The sequence below is a fragment of the Rhea pennata genome, chromosome 4 (genome assembly GCF_028389875.1).
Source record: "Rhea pennata isolate bPtePen1 chromosome 4, bPtePen1.pri, whole genome shotgun sequence".
NCBI classification, from domain to species: domain Eukaryota; kingdom Metazoa; phylum Chordata; class Aves; order Rheiformes; family Rheidae; genus Rhea; species Rhea pennata.
The window spans coordinates 76,896,946-76,915,039 of NC_084666.1; the positions used below are offsets into that span (position 1 = coordinate 76,896,946).

At 35.7% G+C, this 18,094-nt stretch overlaps 1 protein-coding gene across 2 annotated transcripts; it reads left to right on the plus strand.

The window, feature by feature from the left end:
* The first annotated feature begins 169 nt into the window (after positions 1–169).
* Positions 170–17,664, plus strand: HELQ (helicase, POLQ like). Of its 2 annotated transcripts, none has more exons than XM_062575114.1 (18): positions 170–428; positions 853–1,588; positions 2,109–2,287; positions 2,798–2,998; positions 4,015–4,087; positions 5,458–5,555; positions 6,202–6,300; positions 6,870–7,015; positions 7,841–8,080; positions 9,053–9,194; positions 9,486–9,590; positions 10,146–10,365; positions 11,428–11,585; positions 12,305–12,403; positions 12,680–12,853; positions 13,394–13,507; positions 15,699–15,833; positions 17,476–17,664. In XM_062575114.1, the coding sequence occupies exons 1-18, from the start codon at positions 261–263 to the stop codon at positions 17,560–17,562; spliced, it is 3,174 nt and encodes a 1,057-aa protein (XP_062431098.1). In that variant the 5' UTR covers positions 170–260; the 3' UTR covers positions 17,563–17,664. The 2 variants fall into 2 exon arrangements, with proteins under 2 accessions (XP_062431098.1, XP_062431099.1); XM_062575115.1 differs by having other exon boundaries at positions 7,850–8,080.
* The last annotated feature ends 430 nt before the right edge of the window (positions 17,665–18,094 follow it).

The following is an 18,094-nucleotide window of genomic DNA, read 5'->3' on the forward strand; positions in this document are numbered from 1 at the left end:
TCACAGTCTGCCCCTTTAAGGCAGGCGATTGGCCCGGTTGCTGTCACGTGCATGTTTTTGCTTTTGATTTCAGTCAGGGGGTGGTTGCGCGCGCGCGCGCGCGCGCGCACACAGCGGCGGCGGTTAGAGACGTTGGCTGGGGTCGTGCTGTCGCTCTCGCTATGGACGCGCCGCTGCTCGTCCGCCTCCTGCTCGGCTCCCCGGCCCTGGCGCCGCCTTGACGCCCTTCGCACCGCTGCCTGCAGCGCCGTGAGGCGGCGATGGCTGAGCCCGGCCCTGCCGTGCGTCGCAGGAGCCGCTCTGCCAGTAAGAGGAGCCGGGCCCCAGCGCAGCTTTGCAGCGCCGCCTCGCCGCTGGCGCGCAAGAGGCTCAGCCCCGGCCTTGAGGGGACCCCGGCGGAGCCCCCGGGACAGGCTGCTGGCGCTGAGGTGGGTGGTGTACCCGGGCGGAGGGGAACGGGCCGGCAGGCGGGCGCAGCCGGGGACTACACGGCGGGGACGGGCACAGTGCGTCTGGCTCCACCTTGGGGTGGACCTACGTGGTGTTGGCCCAGATGGCCTTGCTCTCTGCGAGCTGTAGAAGGACCTTGCTTTTAAATCATAGTTTCCATTAAAAAAGTATTTATTAATAATAAGCAGCTATATAGGCACGATATTGGCTGATATGTAAGCTATTGCCAGGTAGTAAACGTGCAGTCCTTTTAAAGTCAGCTTAGGCGTTTTTCACAATAGAAATCAATGGTGTGCTTCTCAAATAATTTTTGACTTCTCTATCTTTAGACTCAACAATATACTAACTATTGCACAAACACTTTGCTTTGGAGCAGTAATGTTTTCTAATTCATTCTTACAGTGTGAAAATGAGAGTGAGGAAGACATGTTTGGTGACTATGATAGCTTTTATGGAAATGACTCTTTGCTAGCCCAAGTTGATGATATGGAGCAGGTGTACCTGCAGGATAAAGATATGGATGTTAAAGCTGCTGGAGACTTTGTGCTCGGGAATCCACAGTCAGGATTTGATCCAAGGAAACAATTGGGTTTTTCTACTTCAGAAAATGCTGCTGTTCGCAAAGTTGAAAGAAGTGACAGTTTTCAAATGAACGAAAAAGAACTAAAAGATAGCAATGAAGAACCAGGTAATTTTATTTTAGATGATCTGCCAGCATCACAATTCTTGTATCTTGATGAAATGGATGAGCTTTCCTCTGCTTCTAGGAAACCTGCAGACACAAAAAAGAACGATAACTACATGAATTCTTGCTCGGACAAAATCTCGAGTCCATCTTTTTGTCATGTTGTGGAACAAAGGGAAGAAAATATTGAATCTCCTGTGGGCTCTAAGTGTGACTTCAGTAAACGAGAGAGTCTCAAAGATCATCTGAAAAGTGCTATGACTGGAAATGCCAAAGCTCAGGCTCCACTGATTTCTAAGACCAAGCAGCTTAAAGAAGCTATCTTATCTGAAGAGATAAGTGTTGCTAGAAAAACTATTGAATCTTCTTCTGATGATATTGGACCTTTTTATGGATTACCTAGTAAAGTAAAAGATCTCCTCAGACAATTTCGAGGGATCGAAACACTTTATGGTAGTATCACTGAAGTTTTCTTGAAAAAAAATAATTGTCTTGTTAAAAGTTTCTTGTGTGTTCCTTTTGTTTCTAAAGTTATTATTTGATAATATTTTTGTCTGTCCTTATGAAAACTAAATATCTGTGTTATGAAGAAAAGGTTTTAGGTTGTTGTGATAGAATTTTTAATTGATGTCATGTCTAAAAGAATTTAAGAAATGTTGGAACTCTAAAGGTGAAAAAGAAAAAGCAAGCTATAATAATGCTTAAATAAACCACCTAAGGATGTGGGAAAGACAGCTGATTTTTAGAGGGAGGAGGAGGTTGGTGTGACATAAAAAATGATTTATTTTGTGGAATATGACAAGGTGAAGGCTTTAGAAGGCTAGATTATTGGACTTTTATGGAGTCTTTATAGTGCAGAACACTTTAATGCTAAGCTTGTACCATCTTTTTGTATTACAGAACATTGATGTTTAACTGTTGATCACCATGCACTAAAAAGAGAGGGTTAGTAATTTTTTTTCTAATTTTGCAGAATGGCAGCATGATTGCTTAACATTAGAATCTCTGCAGCAAAGAAAGAATTTAATATACTCGTTACCAACCAGTGGTGGAAAAACACTAGTAGCTGAAATTTTAATTCTTCAAGAATTACTCTGCAGGCAGAAAGATGTTCTGATGATCCTGCCATATGTGGCTATTGTCCAGGAAAAGGTGTGAAATTACTGTTTCTGTTATTGGTTATCTTCCATTGTTCGCATTTTTATAAATCTGTTTTTAACTTTAATGTTAGGAGACAGTCTTATTTCAAGTTTTTATCAGGCTACAGAATAGCTGCTCTTAAAGTATGTCTGTGGTTTAACATAAATGTAATCTAGAAGGTGAGTAGCTGTCCTCTTTCTAAATCAGATCTGTGTGTCAGTAATGTTGGAATAAAACACGTTTTGATCATTGTCTGAAATGCTGAGGTAATGAGTAATGTGAGCTGAATTTTGACATTAGTGTTTTACGGTGACTTTTGGATAACAGTTTTAATCCAAGGCTCATAATGTTTATAAGCACTTTTGCAGATGGAAAAGTCGTAGCTGATATGATTTCACTTTATTAGAAAATAGTTCACTGGAATCTGGGTTGGCTACATGTGTGTTGAGTTCTGAGACAGCTGTGAAATCCGAGATGAGCATGAGTTTGTCCTCTAATTGATACTTCCCTATTTTATTATAGGTTTGGGGTTTATCGAGTTTTGGTGTAGAATTAGGTTTCCTGGTTGAAGAATATGCAGGAAGTAAAGGAAGATTTCCACCAATCAAGAGAAGAATAAAAAACTCCCTTTATATCGCTACTATAGAAAAAGGACATGCTCTAGTGAATTCCTTGATTGAAACAGAAAGAATTGATCATCTGGGTCTGGTCGTTGTAGATGAGGTTTGTTAAAAGTTTTAAAGAATAATTAGTTAATAGCACTGTTTTAATTACTTACTGGATTTTGTATGTTTATAGTAACTTAATTAGTATAATTTTAGACTACTGCAGTGGTAATTAATGAACTGGAAACCTGAACTGAAACCAAAACCTAGGTTTTTGAAAATTATTTTCTTTTATTGACTGAAGTATTTTAGTACCGTATCAGAGCAATACATTTTACGTTGAAATATCTATCATTTTAGAGTAGTTCACAGTAGATTTTTTAACTATTTGTTAACTTGGCTCCAGTGAATACTGACACAGACAAATGATTAAATATCTTAACCTTATAGAACATATTTTACAAATCCTGTAAACTTTTAAAGCTGAAATTATGTGGCTGGTAATGATGATTGAATTAAAATGTTAAAAGGAATGCATCAAATCACACTGGACTGGGAGAACAGGTCCTTGTTCGACTTCTGTAGTGGTACAACTGAATACTGCTCCTGTAGCTAGATTGGAGGATTCTGTCACAACCTGTAGCATGTAACTTAGGTGAATAGTATTTGTGTGCTTCTTTAGGTTGACTGAGCTTATTTAAATATATTAGGTTCTAAATGGAAGAAGATTGAAAAATTAAGGTCTGTTTTCTGTAGTAATAGATACCTGTTAAAATATCATTACCTTCCATTCTAAGCATTGGTTAGAGCATGGATTGTATAAACCTGGTTTAGGCTGGCTAATATAAAGACCTGTATGCTAATTGTTTACTGCTAGGGGATGTCTGTGACCTGTGATCTAACCAAATGGAAGGAAAACCTTGTGAAATACACTTGGTCTTGTGTCTGTTTTTCTGTGACTCTTGAAAACATGTTATGATGAGGTGATTCTTACAGAAGATTAAGTCAGAATTTACCAGATGAATGTTGACAAGTCTGACACAGACTTTACTGTAATCAGAGTTGATAGTTTGTTTCTAGAAATATTCCTAGCCAGTAAAATTCTCTCCTTTTCTTTTTTGCTTCTGTTCACAGTTACATATGCTTGGTGAGGGAAGTCGTGGTGCGACACTGGAAATGACTCTTGCAAAAATTCTGTACACTACTAGTAAGTTATGACTGTGGTTAATATGACTAAAATATTGTAGCAATGGAACAGCTAGAGAGAAAAGTCTGTCTTTGCTTTCTAGATATTTTTGTTCCTTTGGTTTCTTTTGAGAAATGTTTCATTTGGTAACGATGATTCATCATTCTATTGCAGGAGTAATTTTTACCCTGTAAAGATGGACTGAGTATTCTTGAAGCTTTTGTGATAGCTCCTATGTGAGAAATTGAGTTTTGTGTCAAATGTCCCCTCCCTTTTTTTGCAGAAGCCCCTTAGCCGTTCCATTTAAATGCTTCTTATAGATGCTTTTGTGGATTTTGGGATATAGGCCTTTAGAGGCATGGGTAAGTGTTTAATAATAGAGCTTAGGGTTTTTTAATAGCTATAGGATTTCTTCTTGCATTTTCTCTGTGTGCAAAAAGCAACATACAGCCTGATACTGAATCTCTGGAATATTTATGTTGCAGTCCTGAGGAGTGATCATAAGGCATTTGTTTAGCATCTTGTAAGGTATTGAAAAACATGATTCCTACTCACCCACATGTCACTCAGCTCCTTATAGTCCATCTTCTGGAGGGCACACAAATGATAAAGGCTTATGAATATTGTTGGAATATTTTGCCTGTTAGAATAAATATGAATGAAAGGATGAATTTCACATAACTCATTCAAAAAAGTTAAAGCAATTTTGATATGGTAAGAGGAAATGCTCTACTTTAATTTTTGTGGATCTGTAGGAGGAATTACTGGAAGGACACTTTCCTGCGTGAGCAGCTATCAAGGAAGACAGGCCTTTTTTCCTTGTTATAAAATCGTGCATGTTTTTGCTTCATATTTTTCTCACTAAAGGAACTGCATTCATGATGAAACTTTATAAACCTCAACTGATAGAAGCAGGTTTCTACCTTCTGATGTTGAGTGGACAGGCTTACAGCATCTCCACATGAGGGATAACATTAATGAGAATTTATGTATTCTGGAAAAAAAAAATACAAAAAGCAATTAGTGTTTGTAAAACCTCATTTGATTTTAAGATGCAGCTACTCAGTGTTTAATTCATCAGACTTCTTCTTCATTGTTACTCTTTTTAAATGCTAAAGTGGCTGGTTTTCTGGGAATATAGCCGGGAACTATTACCTGTGGTCTAAACATTAGGGAAAAAAAATCCAGCATCCACAATGTATTTCTTACAGCTCTAACTTCCCTCATTTTTGGTAGTAATGCATCATTCTGGGCACCCTCAATCAGCCTATCTCATGAATCAACAGGCAATGAGGAAAATACTTTTCTTCAAAATAATAATAAAAAAATACTGCAGCTGTTTAACAGAAGCTGAGCATGGCAATAAGTTAATGTCAACTTCTGTCTTGCAGAAAATACACAAATCATTGGAATGAGTGCAACTTTAAATAATGTTGGAGACCTGCAGAAGTTCCTACAAGCGGATTACTATACCAATAATTTTAGACCGGTCTGTATGCAAGCTACTGTAAATTAGTAGTTAACATTTTTGACATTAAAACTAGAGCGGGTTTTTTTAAGGTTGCATCACAGATTTGTTTGTTACTTTCATTGCTTTAGTTTTAAACAATTAAGTAATATAATGCATGTTACTGTTTAGAATTGTATTGATATAAAAATGTTTACAACTTCTCGTAATTTGCTACACATCAGTACATTGTATGTACTAATGTATATACAAATGTAGGTACCTGTATACTGTTGTGTTTACAGTACTGTTAATCGATTTGTCATTTTAACTAATCTAAGCTTAAACTAAGTTTTTAAAATCATTATAGTTCATATGATGTGAAGTTTCTGTCACATCCTTTGTTATATTTAAGATGACACTTATTTTGCCATGGCAGATATTTAGTAATATTAACTTTTCTAAAAGAAACTGTTGATGCAGGAGCATGCGCTTGTGTGTACATGCAGGTGTGTGTGTGTGCGTATATATATATATATATGTATGTATGTACATATGTATATCTGTATGTATGAAGTGTTAGACTTTGAAAGAGGCATTAACAACCCCTCAGTAATAGCTTAAAGTTTGGAGAGAAAACTTGTTAATTTAGCTAATACTTTACTGCTTCTTTCCTTAATTCACTAAGGTAGAATTAAAGGAATATATAAAAATACGAGATACTATTTATGAAGTTGACAGCAAAGCGGAAAATGGCTTTACTTTTTCACGCCTCCTTAGTTTCAAGGTAAAACCAAAGTGTTTGAAGTTATCTTCTTTGAACTGTTTTTATGAAACTATTTTTTACATTGTTTTATTTACGGTGCTTTTATAACACAAATTACTCTAGCATGCTATTTTGTTCATATCAGTTACCTAAGTACTAAAGGTCATTGAATAGATTTTTTTCAGCAGTTAATCACTTGTAGATGATAAAAAGATGTTTATTTGTTATCAATATTTGACTGAATTCCGGAGATTTATTTTAGTCTTCTACTGGGAAAAAAAGAGGTGAATAATTATAGACCACCACCAGTATCAGGTGATATCACTATGGGAGTTGCTAAGTGAAATCTGAGTATTAGGGAAAAAAAAAATAAAACATTTGATTCTGCCATGTGTTCCCGAGTTCAAGCTGGATCTGTTACACTGTTTTTTTTAAGTGAGGAACTGAGAGTAGAGAAGCTTGTCCTAAAAATTCTTAGTTATGTCCAGTTAAAGCAAATGGGACTATTCTAGTGAAGCAGAGAACAAGTACTAAGTATTTGCTGGTATTATGACTTGTAAGATAATGTACATCAATCTGTTTTATGATAGTATTCTAGTAATCTGGAGAAAGCGGATCCTGACCACATTATTGCACTGGTGACTGAAATTATTCCGAAATACTCCTGCCTAATCTTCTGTCCCACTAAAAAGAACTGTGAGAACGTGGTGTCAATGGTGTGCAAGTATCTGAACAAGTGTGTTTCTCTCATTTTATTAATTACATATGGAGTATTTGGTCAGAATATAGAATTTATCTTTGCTAGCATGAAAATGACCTTCTCTGATGATAAATAAGTACTTTGGATATAGAATCATGCAAAATGAACTGCATAAATTGTTGGAAAGTGTTCACAGCTTCTTAGTAAATTTGCTACCAAAACACTTTAAAATTTTGAACAAATGAGTTGAGCAAATAAAAGAAAGAGCATTCCAAATGCATACAAAGAACCAGTGTATTTAGTTTCTGTTCTGATGACCCTGTTCTCTGTAAGTTACTTTATATATAAAAATATTTAATCTGTCTCACAATTGGTGCAGTGTTTCGTTATATATATCCTAGTGTATTTGTTATCTTTGTTTCATAGATACTTTGAGAATATGCAGTCTGAACTCGCTAACAAAGAAAAACTGTAATCATTTATTTCATTTGTGAAAACTTCTCTTTGGTTTCATGCAAGTCTAATGTGATAAGCTTGTAACAGTCGAAGTTAAACTGTATTTAAGAAATTATATTAAAGTAAATATTACATTTCCCTCACCACCAAAATTGAAACCATTTTTTGATATTTCCATAAGCTTAATTTGCAGCTGATGCTGCCCTCTTCTCGTTCTTCAGTGCACTTGATATCCATATCTAGTCGTATTGATCCCATTTATACCTGTACTTCCAAATACAGAAGCAGCTCTACTGTTGGGAGCTTATTTAGCCTCTTGCATATTACATAAATAGATAGTAAGCATGTTTTTTTAAGTGGTTATTGAATGATCAAAGTCTAAAGCAATGCTTTTCTTCCTCCAAGAGAATTTAGAGCTCACAGGGAGAAAGAAAAGCAAGATCTCATTAAGAACCTAAAGACTATTGGAAATGGAAGTATCTGTCCTGTTCTGAAGCACACCATTCCTTTTGGTATTGCCTATCACCACAGTGGCCTTACTAATGATGAAAGAAAAAGTATAGAGGAAGCTTATTCTGCCGGTGTCCTATGTCTTCTTGCTTGCACAGCAACTTTAGCTGCTGGTGTCAACCTACCAGCTAGAAGGTTAGTTGTTCAGAAATGGTTTTTATGGTTTCTTTCAATCTTGCATTGTGAAAACTTCAAGCTGGAAATATCAGTGCTATTTAAAGTATGTTTCTGCTTTTGTTACTGAGTTGCAGGGCAAAATGATTTCCTTTGTGCAGTTCTGGGCAGAATTAAGGCTGCAAAGTTTTGTTTATGAACTGTGAATTGGTAGTAAGTTCACTAGGATGCATAATTGAGAAATATTTTTTAAAAGATGATAAAGGAAGTTTTGAATTAGGAAATTCTTCAATATTTCGGTGACTTTATTTAGAAGAAAGAGTAGTGGTTTTAGATGCTTTCCTAAGAAAAGGTTTTAAATCCTGAAATTAATCATTTGTAAGAAGATATGACATGCTTACACATTTTTGTGTTAAACCATTTGTTTAAACCCTGCAAGTCTTAATTGTGTGGCCACCATATTCTTTATGACCTGGGACTGTGTGCTCATGATCTAATGTTTTGTGTATGTGTGCTTAGATAACACATCTGAGAGGAAAAACAATTTTCATACAGAAAACTTGTTTTCAGTGGTCAGTCTTGCCTTTGTTCTTTAGTAGAATTTGTTCTGTATCTTGGTGATTTTCAGTCTTCAAATCAGACCTTTGAATAGACGTAAATACTATTTCCAAGGACTCAGCAATAAGTTAAAAAAAAAAAAAACTTATTTTTCCAATAAACTTGAATTTGTTAAACAGCAGCAGTTCTAGCCAAAACTGTTGATTTGCTCATCCATTAAAGCAAAGTCTGAAGATTGATATTGGAACAGGTATGCTTAATGTTTGCTATCTTATTTCCTCATCATGAAGCATATCTGAACTTTCCCTTAAGGAATAGGTATTCCTATTGTAAAATCTTACTGCTGCTTTAGTAATTTTGATATAGAGCATGACTTTCTAAGGGGCCTTTTTTCTTGTTTTGCTTCTGTCACTATTTTTTTATTTCCTACAACAGGGTTATTTTAAGAGCTCCTTATGTTGCTCGAGAGTTCCTGAAGAAGAACCAATACAAACAAATGATTGGCAGAGCTGGTCGAGCTGGTATTGACACTACTGGTGAAAGTATTCTCATAGTACAAGAAAAAGACAAACAGCTGGTAATTTTTACAGAACTGGTCATTTGAATCACCATAAGCTGAACTTAGTTTTTGTAGACATTTTCTATTGCAAGTATTTGACTTCTGTCGCACCTGTTAATTACAGAGGTTTTTTTCCTTATTACCTTTGTCATGTGATTTAAGGTTTCAGATATTAACCATAAATTTTAATGTCTACAGTTATTTTCTGTATAAGCAAGAAGGTGAATATCAGCAGTGTAAAATGACAATGTAAAATTGTATGAATGAAATACTTCCCCTGAACTAACATATTTCTTGCTTTCTTCTTAGGTTCAAGATTTAGTTAACAGTCCTTTGGAAAACTGTTACAGCAATCTCCTGCCTGAGTTCACCAAGGGAATACAGAGTCTATTGTTATCTTTGGTTGGATTGAAGGTATCAGTTAACTCTCTTCTGTAAATCATTTGAGAAGCATTTCAGAATGTAAAGCAATTATTTTGTGTTTGTTTTATAGAAAAGCAGTTTTTTTCAGCAGCTTAACTTCCAAGAAGTTCAACTGGCTTCTGATCAAATGAAAAGGACAAAGTTGTGATTAGTATTCTTATCTAATTCACCTGTCAAATAATTCTGTAACATTATAGTTTTTAATGTGGACAAGTCCAAAATTACATCTCCTTTCTGATAAAGAGTATTTATAATATTCCATTTTGATGCATGATTTAAGACTGCCAAGAAGCAACAGCAGAAACAAAAACGTAATACAATGGCTAGAATAATAGAGCAGATGAACTTGTATTTCCATCAGATCCTTAATAGGTAGACTGTCTACTGTTTTCTTTGTTACTATGTCATTTTCTATATAAGCGTGATTAGTAGGATTGTGAAATATTTCTGTATTCAGTTAATTATTTTGGATGACTTACATGTTTTGTTATGTATAATGACACTTGCATTATTTGAACATGCTAATCACTTGCAAAACTGCTATAGATTGCAGTAACCCTTGAGGAAATCTACAGTTTTATGTGCCATACATTGCTGGGTGTTCAACAGCAATTGCTGCCTAAAGAAAAGAGTCTCTTGGATATAATTAAAGAAGGAGTAGAAAATCTGATAGAGAATGGACTCCTAAAGGGAGAAATATCTGAAAAGGACCATAATTCCCAAAGTAAACTAACAATCACACAGTTGGGCAAGGCTACATATAAAGGTAAGACATTTGTCATTCTCTTCATTTCAACAAAAACTTTCAACTCCATCTTATTTCCATTTGGTACGGCTCCCTGTCCTGCTTCTAAAATTGCAATGAAAATATGTACAGTGCCTGTTTTGATTATTAAATGATGTGGTGAGCTGAACAATGAGAGTGAACAGTCAATGGCTGAACATGATAGGGATGAGCTGGAACACATCAATCACAGTGGAAGTCAGACCAGACCTCTGCCAAAAAAATTAAGGATTCAATTCTTTGATTACAGTAAAAAAGCGGTTCGCATACTTGATTTATAGTGATCCATATTTATGAATAGATACTGTAAACAGTGGGATTTCTTTTCCTAGAAGGAAGGTAAAAGGGAAAGAAAGCATATGAAATCTGGGCCAAAAGTGATCCAAAGTGAAGACAGTATATCAAGAACTTCTGTTTTAAGTCTCATAACATAAAGATAGGAGCATGATTGGAATAGGGTGTCCGAATTGCTGAAAGGCTTCTACAACAATCTGCAGTTAAGTTTTGGAGCATGTTGCCCCGGAAGTCTGTTAAAGTCAAGAGAATTCCTACGAGATTCCAAAAATGTGCACAAAATTGACATGTGTGTATGGAAGTCAGAGTGACTGCCTTTTTTTCAGTTTGTCTTCCAACTTACTGAATATAATTAGTTACTCATGTTGCAGTTCTTCCTTTAATTTGGATGGGTTTTAAAAAAAAGACATCTTTGAATGCCATGTATGGATAAGTGCCTTTGGCCAATCAGTATGAAGATCTCTAAATCCTTGAGCTTTAAGCTTTATTTTGTCAAGAGTAAACTTAGGGCACAGTGGGTGTTCAGTTTGGATGGAAACAACCGCTTTGATTAAACTATACATACTTAAAAGTTGAGAGGATGTGCCCAATCTTGTCTTTGTTCCCAAAAGACTTTCAGGTAGTAGTAGAAGTGCAAGACTAATATTTTTTGGAAAATGTGAAAAATAATCTATGTCCATGTTGAAATGCGTGCATCTAGTGTATATCTGATAAGTGAATACTTGTTTAAGATTTTAATATCTATTCTAGGATCTATAGACTTGGCATACTGCAATGCGCTCTACAGAGAATTGAAGAAAGGTTTGGAAGGCCTGGTTCTTGAGAGCAATCTTCATCTTCTCTATCTGGCAACTCCATATGATTTGAATTATAACTGCAGCCCGGATTGGATGATATACTTGAGACAGGTGAGAACTGGCTTTCAGACATAGATCAGGGCATGTATTAACTCATTAATTTTTAAATTCTATTCTAATTATAGGCAATCTAACCATTGGGGTAACAATTTGACGAAAAGATTGATATATATTATTTTATTTTTGGTCATACAACTGAAGTGCTTTTTCATATTTAATAAACACCTGGAAGATGTTGTTTGCATCTAAAATTATAGCCATGTTCAAGAGAGAATATGTAATATGAAACTGCTCTCTTCAGTTCCCAGTATTCCACTTCCTAACATTAACCATGGTGCTAGCCTAGTTATGACCACAATCTGACTGGAAGGTAAAAAAAATAACCCTACTGTTTGCACCTGAATGCTAAAGTAGGATATGCATTCAAACAAACAAAAAAAAAAGCAGAAAACTTTTTTATCTGTATACACACCAGGAGTTTATCAATTTAACAGATTTGTTTATGTAGCTTTTTGTACTAGTGGAATAATTCTCCTTGAAAAGGAATCAAAGATCCAGTTAGGGAAGAAAATCAGGGAAAGCAAAACTATGCACCTCAACATGTGCAGGTGGCTCAATATTATACACTTAAGAAGACTTATTTTTTTTTTTTTTTACATCTAGATAAAGTACGTTCACATTGCCTGCAGATTTTCTGTTCTGTAACACTTGTAACTTTTAATGAGCTCTTAAGAGGAAAAATGATTTTGACCATAGTCAGTCTTTTTTAGTTCAACCAGCTAAGTGCAGCAGAGCAAAGAGTGGCAGACATTGTGGGAGTACCTGAAAGCTATATTACGAAAAAGGCTTCTGGTCAAGCCATCAGAAAGGTAAGCTTGAAAGCTTGTGATTCCTAAAAGAAAACACTTTAATCTTTTAATTTGAATATTTAGAAATGTTAGGTAACTCTTGCAGTAGTATTTTTTAGTGTTCTAACTTTTTTTAGTAATTAATATTCTTTGAACCTCACCCAATTCTTTTTCTTAATGCCATGTAACATATTTCAGATGTAACATAATATACATTTGTTTATGTAAAGTAATTGTTGCATTCTCAGAACATCAGAAATTTTGTTAGCTCTGAATTCTAATTTGCTTTCTTTCTAGAATGTGGACAGTGCTATTATAAACAGACTGTACCTGTCATTTGTCCTTTATACCCTACTGAAAGAGACCAACGTGTGGAGTGTTTCAGAAAAATTTAATATGTCTCGAGGATATGTGCAAAGTCTCCTTACTTCTGCTGCTTCGTTTGCCTCTTGTGTTCTACATTTCTGTGAGGTAGTATGTGTTAAATGTATCTGAATACCTTATTTGGATTTCTATTTTGCAAAACAATGTGAATTTTTTTTTTTATTGTGGCATATTAGAACTTAGAACAGATGTTGCATTTCACGTTTCCTGTGCAAAGCAATGTGTACTTCCTGTTCAGAACAGCGTGACAGAAAATGCTAAGTAGTTTTCATGTGCAGGGCATTGATGACAGTGTCAGAACACGCTGTTAATGAAACAACTGACAGAAGTTTCCTTTTCTCTTTGAAATAAGATCATCTAGTTGCAGAATGTCATCCCAGGAGAAAAACTGCCTTGGCTTGTTCTCTTTGCTGCTTCATTAAAAAAAATATATATTGTTAATCCTTCAGAATTGTCTTGGCTTTGGAACGCTTAGCAGAGGGTAACTACAGATCACTACTCCCCCCTGTCTAAAAGCCAAGTGTATGCTCGTTGCCTTTGAGCTCTATCAGTAGTAGTTCATAGCAGAGAACTTGGGCTGAAATTCTTGAAAAGTGTTTTCTGATTTTTATTCTCTTGTCTCTTCAGGAACTGGAGGAATTCTGGGTTTATAAAGCCCTGCTGACAGAACTTACCAAGCAGTTGACCTATTGTGTTAAGGCAGAACTGATCCCTCTAATGGAAGTAGCAGGGGTGCTAGAGGTGAGTAAACCTTGGCTCTCTGTTCATGAGCTCTTAAATGTGAACTTTTGTGTTAGGCATATTGCTGTGTCACTCGAGTATCTCTGGAAGACCAAAAGAGTGTCTTATTAAGAATTTAGTATCATGAAAATATTCTGCAGTGTTTTGTTTTGGTTTGTTTTTTGGGGGGGTGGGGGAGTCCAGGCCAAAAAAGTAGTGTTTAAATGTTCAGAAAATGTGAGTTGGAGCTTGTTTCTTTTTTTCTGGCTCCTCCACGGCAACAGTGAAAATGTAATTGTATAGTAATTTACAGATCTATACATTCAATCAAAAACCAGAGTCCATGTCACTTGTGGTAAGAGTTCTTCACAGTTTATGGGTGTAAAGAGGAGTAAGAATTAACATTAAGTTAGATTCTCAGAGATAGGTGATGTTGTATTGGGAACTCACATTTTTACAAAACTTTTGTGATGCTAATGTGCATTTAAAGTTCAGCTGGTCTCTGAGCTGAAGACTTCTGTTCAAACGAAACGCTTTGGGGCCTCAGTGCAAGGCTGTGAGTAGCCCCTGGACTTTTCAAAATGATGTAGCTTGGCTGTTCAGCATATTGTGGGATCAGTTTGTCAGCAGGCCTTTTAATTTGGTGGCAGTAAGATTTTACTCTGGGAGAAACTAAAGAGCGGTGAAGAGTGGCAGCCGAATTCTTTTTTTATATGTATGTACTTAAAAGTATCAGGATTTTATGCAAAAGGAAATGCAAATTTATTTCCTCCTGGCTCAAGCTCTTTACACAGAAAAAAATGCTCCTTTGTAAAGGCAAGATAAATCAGAACTGCATGATTCTACTGAAGTTTTAAGCTTTTTAAAATTCTTGCTTGCACCATGTTGCTTATGCACTGGAGTTAAAACTGCATTGAAAGATGATACTTGTGGCAGATAGACCATCTTTAATAGACAAGATTTGCATCGATTTCTGTGGCGGAAACTGCTAAAATCAATTCTGTGATTACTGGAGTGAAGGAAAAACTGCCCTTTTCTTGAAAATAGTGTTCAAAGAGCAATCTAAAACCATTCTATGAGATTAAAGCCGCTAGTGTGGAATTAATTTGGGCCATCAGATATACTGTGCACTCAGTAACAGGAAAATAAAGGCACAGTAAATATTTGCTGGTGATTATTCTTTTGTGACATTAACCTGATGCCTCCTTCCAACAATTGAATGTTAATGGTTCCCAGTTACCATAGAGAATACTGTATTGTCTGCAGGCCTTTCTTGAAATCTTTATCAAAAAAGGACCTAGGTAGTTGCCATCAAATACTTTTTGCCCTCTTTAAAGAAAAGAAAAAAGCCAAGGATAAGATAAATGACCAAATGCTTGGAGATGTAGTACTTGGTCATCAAATTGCTGAGTTACTTTATATCTCAGTGTACAAAAGTGTTTATTTGCTTGGGATTATACCACAATGTCTTCCATGACTGGACTAGAAGTGCATTTTTATTTAAACTTCATAAAGATCTAGCACTATTTGTTATGAAAAGAAGTTTTCCTCCAGAAGCCGACTTTGCTTAGTAAATAACTTTACTACTGCTTTGTCTCCTTTCATCGCAACAGGACCAACCCAAGTAAAAAGCAGCAGGTAAAACTCCCTAATGTCATAATCTTTCTATTCCAGAGAATATCCTGTGTATGTGAGTTCACAGCCACATCTTTGCATAAAACTACAGAAATCAAAAAAACTATTATTCATAACACTAAAGCCTCTAAGAAAAAAGTGTATGTTTTCTGGACTGCTATAGAAATTTGTACGAATGCCTTCTGAATTGCAGAAAATTAAGAACTAGATCTTTCAGATTAAGTCAACCCTCATTCATTTAGATAACCTCTAAAAGAAAAAAAAATTGTCAGTGACAGTGGATGCAAAAAGGAAGATGACAAGAAAAGAGAATGCTAAACTCAATATTATGGCTCAGAAAGTAATGAGAAATATTAAGTTGTGTAAGAATGCGTAGGGAAAATGCTAGGGGTGAATCTTTTTTAAGGGGCAGGCATGGATAGGGATTCTTATTAGAAGATCAGCATCATTGCGATGAGTACTGGTGTACTTCAAAAGATGAATCGAAAGGGGTTAAATTGATAGCCAGAGATAGAGATTGAATGACAATTTTTGTTTGGTCTGACAATTTTGTCACATCTTAATTTTTGACTTTCAGGCACGTGCAAAACAGCTTTATAACGCAGGCTACAAAACTTTAGCACACTTAGCCAATGCAAATCCAGAAACACTGGTGAAGATGATTGAGCATTTGTCACGACGTCAAGCCAAACAAATAGTTTCATCTGCAAAAGTGAGTAAAGATATTACTAAAAAAAAAAAAAAAAAAAAATGCTTCAGAACTTCAGAATGTCAGACAGAAGTGAAGGTATGAGTAAAATTTGAAGTAACGGAAGTCTTCAGGTGGTTTTGGCTATCTGAGACCAGAATTTTTGATCTGTATTTAAGAATCTATTAAAGTACTACTATTCTTGACAATATTGTTTGTCTAAGAATGTGGCAAGAGTAATGAATTCAGCATTTGCTGGCCTTAATGCACCTGAATGATAGGCAAATATTAATTTTTTTTTTAAGTTTGTTGTGTACAGGGTAGGGGAGAGTTCTGTTCTTTTTTTCAAGGGAGAAGCAGAGTTTGATAGCTTGCCTGATGAAACATGGGATGTAAATGACTACTATCACCTTTCAGTCCCAAGTCATTGAAACTGAAAATACTTGCCTCTGGCAACATCTCAGGACTCAGTCTCTAGAAAGTCTAGTGGTAATCATGGCTAGAAAAGAACAGGAGTTTCAGGGCTGTGGAAACTGAAACCAACAAGATACATGGTTGACCTTACCTTCTTACCGAGCTGCTTTGTATCATGCCCTACTGTCCGTTCCTCCTCAGTTGTCTACCATTTTGAATGCATGCTGACAGAGAAGGGCCTTTGCTTCATATTAGTCTGTAAGGCACACTGAGTGACTTAGGCACACAGGTAAATAATGGAAGAGAATTAAACATTCATGTTTAATTCAACTAAAATAGTAAGCTGTTCAGTAAAATAAGGGAATGCTGGAACAAATTTAGAGGCAGTTGGTATAAAAAACATGCAAGTTAAAATCCTGCTTTGTATGTTCATGCTCATTAAAAGTACTGACAGTGGTATTTAAGTGTTCCTTCACTAAGAAGTGTTAATGGCTGTGTAAGGTTGTTGCAACCCTTTTGCTGCATTTTTTGCTGCTCTGTGAGCTGAAAGAACAGGATATACAAGCATTCCTCATCTGTTTCAGTGCCAAATCCAGCAATCTAACTTAGACTCTCTCATGCCAGGATATTAAACTGATAGTTTGCGCTAACTAGGAGGAAGAGAGCTCGTGTGTCTTACCCTACAAATTCTGCTGGCACATGCTTAGTCTCTGTCAAGTGCCAGTGACACAGTTCAAGGTAATAATTGAACAGCTGCTAGTATTTGTCCTACATGCCTAATATGAAAGACTTTTTCTTACAAGTGTTTCATAAAGCAAAGAGTCTGCAATTTGACAGGTACAATGCATGAATACTTATTTTAACATTGAAAATAAGTGCCTTAAGTCAAAAATGCTTTTGTTAAAGGTACTAGATAAAATGGCTTATGTTTTGTTACATTTTGTGTATTACTTAAAACTACAGGACTATAAAAAATGAAATAGTATGTTTCATGAGTTTTGTGGCTTCTAGGTTTTAGTGTTTTCTGTATGGATATGCAGTAAACAGTAAAACATGTTAGCAATAGTACCTGTGAAAATGTTACAGGCCTTTGAAACAAAGATGCCTCAGTCTTGCTAGCAACAGCAGAAGTTTGGTTTTGTTTCATTCTGGAAGACCTAGGTACAAGCTTGGAAAGAGCATTGATTTCTCTTTCCTTGAGTATAGCAAATGCACTTGTATTTGTTTCTTAATGATTTGATTTCAATTATAGATGCTGCTGAGTGAGAAAGCTGAAGCTTTACAAGAAGAAGTTGATGAACTGTTAAAGATGCCTACAGATATCCCAGGGGCCTGCTGACCAACTATTTCATTAAAAAACAAAAATCATGAAGCAATAGAATTCAAATGTTTTTTTAATTTTTGTATAAAGCTACTGTAATTAAAATAAATATTTAAAGTCTTTTGTATACCTCATTTTTGTCTGATTTTTGAATCCAAATTACACCTTGGAAAGTAGTTAATTTGAAGGTTCTGATTGTGAAACCTCTTCAGCAATAGATTAGAATCAAAAGACATGATACTAAATTCAGTTGGACTAATTGGCTGGTGCATGCTTTCGTAAACCTAGAGCTCAGGTTCATAGCTGACTTCTAAAGCACAACAGAAAATATTTTTATTGTAAATCCTCTGTAGGACATGTATGCATGAGTGAATTACTCCAAAATTCCTACTATTTATCTCAAAATTCCTGTAGGAATCCTTGTCCTCTAGGCATAGCTAATAGAATCAGAGAAACAGAATTCTAATTCATAATTCAGAAGTTGTGCTAGAGCTATATAAGAAATTTTAAGTGATTCATAATGTAAACATTGATAAGCATACTCATATTC

Coding starts and splice junctions, on each gene's coding strand:
- HELQ (XM_062575114.1), top strand. CDS start 261: ATGGCTGAGCCCGGCCCTGCCGTGCGTCGCAGGAGCCGCTCTGCCAGT. Junction 2,288..2,797: donor TGGCTATTGTCCAGGAAAAG/GTGTGAAATTAC, acceptor ATTTTATTATAG/GTTTGGGGTTTATCGAGTTT. Junction 13,508..15,698: donor AAGTAGCAGGGGTGCTAGAG/GTGAGTAAACCT, acceptor TTTGACTTTCAG/GCACGTGCAAAACAGCTTTA.